The sequence below is a fragment of the Nannobrachium achirus genome (genome assembly GCF_963921795.1).
Source record: "Nannobrachium achirus genome assembly, chromosome: 14".
NCBI classification, from domain to species: Eukaryota; Metazoa; Chordata; class Actinopteri; order Myctophiformes; family Myctophidae; genus Nannobrachium; species Nannobrachium achirus.
This window is the reverse complement of record NC_137821.1, coordinates 35,607,836-35,616,386: the sequence shown is the minus strand read 5'-3', so window position 1 is coordinate 35,616,386 and position 8,551 is coordinate 35,607,836. Positions and strand designations below refer to the sequence as shown.

Genomic DNA, 8,551 nt, shown 5'->3' with positions numbered 1-8,551 from the left:
ATGTCATGTCACGATTATTGAGACCAAAGACATTTGAGATTTACGATATTATCGCGATAATCAAAATATGCCCAACATCCATTATCCTAGCTGGGGCGGAACATTTGCCCAAAACAAGGAACAAGCCGATCTACAAGCTCGTGAGCTTGTAGATCGGCTATTTTTTTGGCAAAGAGATTTGGTAGAGAGTGAAAAAAAGAGTAAGTATTTGCAGGTCTTTTTACTTTTACCAATTACAGAGGGTTTAAACGGTAGCGGATATCAGCAAATAGAAAAGGTGAATTGATCCCTGTGCATGGATTCAAATCTCCACGACATGATTATCGCAAGTGTTTTTTATCACAATAAACGATAATAACGATTTATTGTCCCATCCCTATACCTGACGGCCTTGCGTGGCTTGACGCCGCTGCGGATCACCGTCACCAGCTTGGGCTTGATGAAGTCCTTGTTCTCCCGCGCCTCGCTGCGCTCCCTGGAGCCCGCGGGGCCGCTGGCGGCGGGGATGGAGACCGCGGCGGCGGCGGCAGGGGTGCTGTTCCCTGTGCCGGAGGAGGAGGTGCTGCTGGTCCCCGCGGCGACCCCGGGCCGCCAGCTGGGCGGCGACGCACTGTTGTAGTCCACCTTACGGTAGGGCTCGTTGGACGCACACACGTAGCTCTCACCTGGAGGAGGAGGGAGAGGAGAGAAGATGGAGGGATTGTTCAGTCGTGTCCCTGTATATGCAAAGTTATGATTTGTTTTATGTTATACGTATGCTTTGGCAATGTAAGACATATTTTATCATGCTAATAAAGCTTTTGAAATTGAAACATGTTTTGAGAGAGAGTATTGTTGTCTGCAACTTAACAGGGAAGCACAGTCCTGATCATTCATTAATTTCTGCATACACAGCTTGTCAAAAAGAAGAAAACAAAAGAAATGGAAAAAAGATTTATACCGTTGGAATGTCATTTTACCGCTCCGTTTTTACTACAGACATCCTTAGGAACAAGTCAGTACCTTCACATTTGCGATACGATGTTAGAAAATAGGTGAAAATGTCCTTTATTTGCCCCACACCCCAAATTCGGGATGGTAACGCTCTGTGACTGAGTCCTGGAGCTCCAGGAATGGGGGCGGGGGGGATACACAGATGTGGTTGACACTTTACATGACCGTGCGCGTGCGCGCGCGCGCACACACACACACACACACACACACACACACTTCGGTTGCTTATTTGAATATGTGAGTGATGACATCTTCTCCACTCTGCACATGCAAATAGCAATAACGACCTTTTGCGTCTTTAAAAGGCTTTGTGTGTGTGTGTGTGTGTGTGTTTCTGTGCATGGTGTGTACAGTATGTGTGTGTGTTTGAGTTTAAATATGCATGTTTGACCTGATAATGTCAGCAGTCAGCCAGACAGGGAGGTGACACTGAGGTGACAGGTGAAACTAGTTTTACTGGTGGAACAAATTGCTCTGACAGCCCGTCTGCCACCGTGCTTCGTCATGAACGGAGCCCTCTGATTGGCCAAGGCCCCCTAACGACCACCCTGGCCGGTCCAATGGCAAGACCATGAAATATTCAGACCACAAATGGAGGGCAATGCTTCAGCCATTTGAATAATTGATCACGAAATTATGTTTTATCTGTGTTTGGTTTACTGGGGCTGTCAAACATGAACACGGTGCATGATGTTAAGTGTCTGGTTCTCAACGTGGGGTCTGAGGACCACCCCCAGGCGTCCTTGAGGTTGTTCCAGGGGAGCCCTAGCAAAATGTTTAATAGTTGGTAAGCAAATGTACCCATATGGGTCCCTTTGGTTTCATTTCTCCACTCTCTGAGTTAAATTAACACAGAGGATTTTATGGTGTAGATTGCGGTCCCTGAGGGAGGACAAAAGAACATATGAAATGGGGGTCCATTCTGCCCTAAAAAAGGCAGAGTGCAGTAACTACGTTTTTGGACACACCGACTTATTTGTGTCGCCCAAAGGTCAAATTAGCCTTCATGATATTGGGGGATGAAGAATTAGCTCAAGAACAGATATACAATCAGTGTAATATCACTTTTATGCCTTTATCTCATTTGGCTGATCAGCTGTAAAACACTTTTAAACACATTTCTTGTGAAATTCTTGTACGTAGTTACTGCACTCTGCCGTTGTAGGGCAGCATAGCTTAACCACTTAAACCCTCTGGACTTAATACTTTAAACTGGACCTCAGTTGGCTCTGTTCTTAGAACGCTTTTTTCCATCCACCAAATATCTTTGCCAAAAATGGCTGATCTACAAGCTCACAGTCACAATGCTCACACAAGCTCACAGAATATAGATGCTGGGATTCAAGGGGCTAATGCAAATCAAACTGTGGGTCCTTGAAATTAGAAAGACTGAGAATCACTGATGTTACAAGACGACAGAAGGTTAAGCCTGCCTGATTTACACTCACACAAGATGGATGGTGCCACTTTCCAACAAGACCTGGTTTTAAGCTAGTTAGCTTCAAAATCTGAGTAATTATTCGGTGTTAAGAGGGAACATGAAATTATGGATAATGGATGGGGATTTAACTATCCTGAATTAAAGCTGCAATCCATGCATTTTACAGTATATACGATCCTGAGATTCTAACCTGCATCAAGCACCAAGCATCTAGCACACATCCCATACAGATCAATCCCTGCTTGGCCAGGGGAGATGTTTGGTGCTTCAGGCAGCACTACTTGTAGGTGTTCTACCCGACACCATGGTACATAAATGTCTCAATGGAGGAGTAGGGAGAACACCTCCAACCACTGCACATGTACAAGTTCCTCCAAGTACTGTACAAAAGTTCCTGACTGCAATAAAAAAAAGAAAAAAGGGAGAAAGGAGGCTAAATTTAACTTAATGTGACCTGTAAGGATCTGCTATTTTTGAAAAAGTCGTGAAAATGTGTGCAAATATTTGAATATATGTATTTTTAAAGCGAACGTTTGTAACTCAAATTTTGCTTCTGGGTGTTCCCTGGAACTAAATATTTTGAGATGGGGGTCCGTGGCCAAATACATATTTACAATACATTTTGGGGGTCCTTCACATGAAAAGGTTTGAGAACCACTGACATGGTAGTCTCTCAAGAACAGACTAACTGAGCCAGTTAGTCGGAAAAAGGACCTTTTCTTTGACGATGGCTGGCCAGATTGCTGACAGAAACATAGGTTTTTCAAAAAACCTTAGAAGAATTCAAAAGACACTTATAGAATCGGGTCAAAAATCAAATTTTCACGATTCGCAGCGCGGCACCCAGTGCCGCGCTGTGAGCTTGTAGATCTGCTATTTTTCAATAGTTAAAGCATAAAATAATAATACACTATATTGACTATAATGTGTACCCGTTCTAAATGGGTTAATAATGGACAGCTGCATAATTATCATGTGACAGCTTCCAGGTATTAATGCACTAATTAAGACATGCACCTTTAAGAGACGATGAGCCAATCACACACGTACAGTAGCACTACTGTAAAGCCGACTTCCTGTTTTACCTTATAAGGATGAGAACACCTCAACGTACAGTTCTCTGTCTGCAGCGTGTACGCATGTGCATGCATGCACGACTTGCGCGCGCACACACACGCACACCATTCACCTCTCCTCGCATCCTCCATTCATCGTACACGTGCCAGGCGTGCACGTCTCTCCCATGAGCACGTGCACACACTTTCCATCTTTATCTCTGTCCATCATTTTAATCCTTAATCTCACTCACCTGTGTTCTCTCTCTCTCCATCTGTCTCTAGGTCTCTCTACACTGCAGAGTAAAGCCCCTATCATAGTAGGCACCGCGGTGATAAGCTATCCACCGCGGTGTAGTCTTCTTAAGTCATAAAACTACAACATTGCGTCATTACTCGCGGTAAAGAGCTTTCCACGGCGAACCCCGACACATCTCTCTGTTTTTACTTTCAGACAGATCTATCCATCACCCCGTTCACTGATTGGTCGATCTAGACCAGTCAGTCAGTGATAGGACTTCACCGTGACTGACTATGATGGCCTCCACTTATTTTCTCACTTTAGGTGGATAGCTTTACACCTAAAATTTGCAGTGAATAGCTCTTCACCTTGGACTCTGATAGAGGCTTAAGTCTGACTGACGGCATGCCATGCTCAGTAGTACATAGGTAGTGTGGAGTCTGTGGACGTGTTTGTCATGGACTTTCCTGGCTTTCTGACTGCAACACTGTCTGTTCCCGTCTGTACACAGAGAAATGTTGTGCCTTTCATTCACGTACGCAGTCACGCACGTGCACATGCACGCGCACACGCGAACATACACACACACACACACACACACACACACACACACACACACACACACACACACACACACACACACACACACACACACACACACACACACACACACACACACACACACACACACACACACACACACACACACACACACACACACACACACACACACCCTCCTTTCTCTTACACCATTACTTCTTTCAGAGTAATGGTTTCCTAGCAGTAAAATAAGCATTAGCCGGCATTAAGGGGGTTGGGTCAGGCCATGAGATTGATTGTAGATATTCCATGTTCTCTACTGTTGCATGACACTGTCACATGACAACGTATAAAATAGGGCATTTATGCACCAAAGAGACCATACTGTATATTATGCCCGACAGGAACGACACGCACTCATCCCAAATGAATGCGATAAGAGAAATATAGACAGAAAAAGACAGATAAAGAGAGATTCATGGACAGAGAGAGAAAGTCATTAGTGAGTTCCAGTAACAGTGATGCTGCTTTCTCTCTCTCTCTCTCTCTCTCTCTCTCTCTCAGTATAGGTCTCTACAGCTTCCCATCACTAACACAGACATGCATTAGCAAGCATTACAGCCAATCACACGCTAATACACCTGTGATGTCACTGACGCTGGTACTGTGTCTCTGGCTAAAATGTCTGTAGACAAGAGAAGACCCAGTGCAACATGTAACCAGTACAATCAGAGCTGAACAATAAACCACAGTTTTCTACTGTTGTCCTGGGAGTTTCCCAGTACAACCACAGTCTTGTACTGTTGCAGTGATGTTACTAGGTTTTCAATGTAATGGGTCCCGGGACCCACAGGTGGTCATTCAAATGGGTCCCAGAAAAGTTTTATGAGTCCTCAATATAAAGTTTACGCGCGCAAGATGACGTCGGACGTCGGTGGAATCAAAACATTGACGTTTCTATCGCCTGTTTAAGACTTTCTACGTGGATTTTATTTGTGTTAACGTAGGGTAAAGTAGGATGCTTTCACCCATGAACAATGGTGGTGTCTGTGGAAAAAAAACAATATTTTACCGCAACGCTGTAAATTATTTTAACATGGACTCCAATGGAGGCGCATCCCCGGGACCCCAGGACCATGACATGAATGAGTCCCTGGGTGACTTGAATGAGTTTTTGATGCGGGATGCGCACGTAATGACATCACTGCTGTTGTATTGGGAGCTGACCAGTACAACCACAGGTTTCTACTGTCATCATACTGGGAGCTGACCAGTACAACCACAGTCTTGTACTGTTGTATTGGGAGCTGACCAGCACAACCCCAGTGTTGCCATTTAACAATGGGAGCTGACCAGTACAACCACAGTCTTCTCCTGTTGTACTGGGAGCTGACCACCAGTACAACCACAGTCTTCTGTTGTACTGGGAGCTGACCAGTACAACCACAGTCTTCTCCTGTTGTACTGGGAGCTGACCACCAGTGCAACCACAGTCTTGTACTGTCGTACTGGGAGCCACGGTCTTGCCATTTAACACTGGGAGCTTGGACACTGGGATTTAGCCAGTATTACCATAGTCTTCTATTGGTGAGAGCTGTTTCATACGAGATGCCTTGCTCGAGGCAAGGGCATGTTGAAGTTTTGAGGTGTGTGTATTGAGCGAACACTAGATGGGGAGATGGACTGTGTGTGTGTGTGTGTGTGTGTGTGTGTGTGTGTGTGTGTGTGTGTGTGTGTGTGTGTGTGTGTGTGTGTGTGTGTGTGTGTGTGTGTATGTGCATTACCTTCCAGCAGCTCGTCCATGCCGGTGATCTTGCGGGAGCCGTCCAGGGTGTAGATGTTCCGGACGCCCTGCGGGAGGTGCAGGTTGTCGGCCAGCGAGCGCGTCAGCTCCGCCAGCAGGGCGTCGTAGGAGCGCAGGCGGTCGCTGGACACGGCGAACAGCAGGCCCTTGAAGTAGCGGTCGCCGTTGCGGTAGAAGCGCACCTTCTTGGCGCGCCGCTCCGAGGTGAGCGTCTGCAGGGTGCGCGTGCGGTAGTAGCTGCAGTTGGCGCTGTGGGCGGGGCTGGGGACCAGGCTGCTCCCCCGGGAGCCGGGCCCGGAAGCCGACCCGTCCCGTTTGGAGCGCGCGGAGCGGCCGCGGCGCACGCGGTCCCGCTCGTCAAAGTGCTCCAGTTCGATGCTCTTGTTGGTCAGAGACATGGCTGGGCTGGTCACAGAGCTTTTAAATGTGTTCTGTTTTTACTCCCGTTTACACTCAACGTTCACAGACCTCCGCAGACCCGTGCGTTCATGACCGCTGTTCCTGCATGAAAACTCTGTCCTCTGGGGGGCGATGTGGGGAAAAAATCTACGATCCAACACCGCTCAGTGACAATTACAAAATTTCACAGCCAGTGTGAAGGAAGTGGTGCCTCACATCCACGTGTGGCAAATACTGCAAATTAAAGATCTGTCTCTCCCTCTCTCTTAAATTAGTGTAATTAGTTGCAGCTTTATGCTGCAATCAGTTGCAGCTGCTTATGCTGCACTCGTACATACATACAAACACACAAAGTCAGATGTAGAAGTGGCTAGGAACCGCTTAAAGATAAAACATGTAGCCAGTATCTGTAGCTATTACCAGTGGGCTGTCGGCAATAATTAATGTTATTAATGTTGTTAATGGCTTTCCTCTTCCTCTTCATTAAGCAGGATTATATGCGTCTGGTGCATAGACTGACCCAGCAGTTACGTTAATCGGACATGAAGGCTCAGTAGGTGGTCCAGGTTTGTCGCCTCCCTCCTCCTCCTCTCTTCCCTTTCTATCTCTCCTCCTGCTGCTTCACCGGCCGTGTGGGACTGATGGTGGCTGCTGTGTCTTTATCCACCCGCATGGCTGGGTTTGTCGGTTGGATTTTCTTTTATTTCTTCTCCGTTTTACAATGGAGGTCCCTCAGGTCCTGAGAAAAGGGGGGGGGGGGGCATTTACCATTCACCTTCCATGTACATCCTAACATGTAAGATACATTAATGATAACATAACATACATGATGTGTAGCCGGTAATATAGACCAAATGATGCTTGTGTCCTATAACAGTAAAAGGGTTGGCATTGGCAATGTACTATCTATTAATAGCGTTAAGCAAGGTTGGTTTCCCAGTGCAAATTAATCAATCAATTGCCCTGATCGATAAGCAGGCACACAAATGCGACCAGTTTATGCAAATCAGATGTTCTTCTGTTTCTGTTAGCCTTACTTGGTCTAAAAACCTGATTAGCCTATAGTAGATGTAGCCTAATTATGTAAATGAGTGATGGCTGTATAGCATATGTCTGTATTTACCGTTAAATAATTAACCAGCGTCTCTGTCGCTAGGTAAAACAGGGATTACAATCAACCCCCCCCCCCATACACTCACACATCCATACATCCACCCATCCCTTCATCCCTCCATACATCCATACATCCTCCATCCATCCTTGCAGGCATACATCTGCATGCTGACAGCGCCTTTCAAACAGGCAACACACACAAACGCACACACGCGCGCGCGCGCGCACACACACACACACACACACACACACACACACACACACACACACACACAGTCTATGTCTGCATCTGTCATTTAGAGAGAGAGAGGGTGAGGAGGGGGAGACACGTACCGATAATGAATGCGGTTTGTTTGTTGCTATGGAGGATTCCTCGCACCGCACGGTCCCCCGGTTTAGTGACCGGTGTGTGTGTCGTGGTGGGCCGGTAGGTAGGGCGGTATAGGGCGGTATCCCCGTCGGTAACGTCACGTGCCGGCCCGCTCCTTCCTTCCTTCCCGTTGTGTGGTGGTGGTGGTGGGTGTTGCTGCTGCTGCTGCAGCACGAGGAGGAGACACACAGCGCGGTCCCTCCGTGTCCCTTCTGACTGGACACACGTAACGACGCTACTGCCAGGCGCCAGACAGCATGGCCGCTGCGGAGAGAGAGAGAGAGAGAGAGAGAGAGAGAGAGAGAGAGCACGAGACACCGCGCACACGGCACTGACAGCAGCCTCCCTCTCCCACTGTCTGCCTGCTCTCTCTCTCTCTCTCTCTCTCTCTCTCTCTCTCTCTCTCTCTCTCTCTCTCTCTCTCTCTGTGTGTGACAGCTCCTCCAGCAGGTGAATGATGGAGCATAAAGAGGAACAGCTCCACACTACAGCCTCCACACCGCCAAATAAAATTAATCATAGTAGGCTTCAACTACTAGTCTACTACCTACCACCACCACTAGTTCCACCAGTAGTCTACTGCAACCACGACTGC

The 8,551-nt window shown here is 47.2% G+C and overlaps 1 protein-coding gene across 1 annotated transcript in view; it reads right to left on the bottom strand.

Annotated features, from left to right (window-relative positions):
• Nucleotides 1–6,472, bottom strand: part of LOC308297987 (serine/threonine-protein kinase DCLK2-like) — a gene marked incomplete at both ends in the record, with an annotated part of 30,744 nt that extends 24,272 nt beyond the window's left edge. Inside the window, 2 exons of the mRNA XM_080741551.1 lie at nt 383–665; nt 6,055–6,472. Coding sequence (XP_080597677.1) covers nt 383–665; nt 6,055–6,472 — 701 coding nt within the window. The remainder of the gene's footprint in view (nt 1–382; nt 666–6,054) is intronic.
• Nucleotides 6,473–8,551: the final 2,079 nt, after the last annotated feature.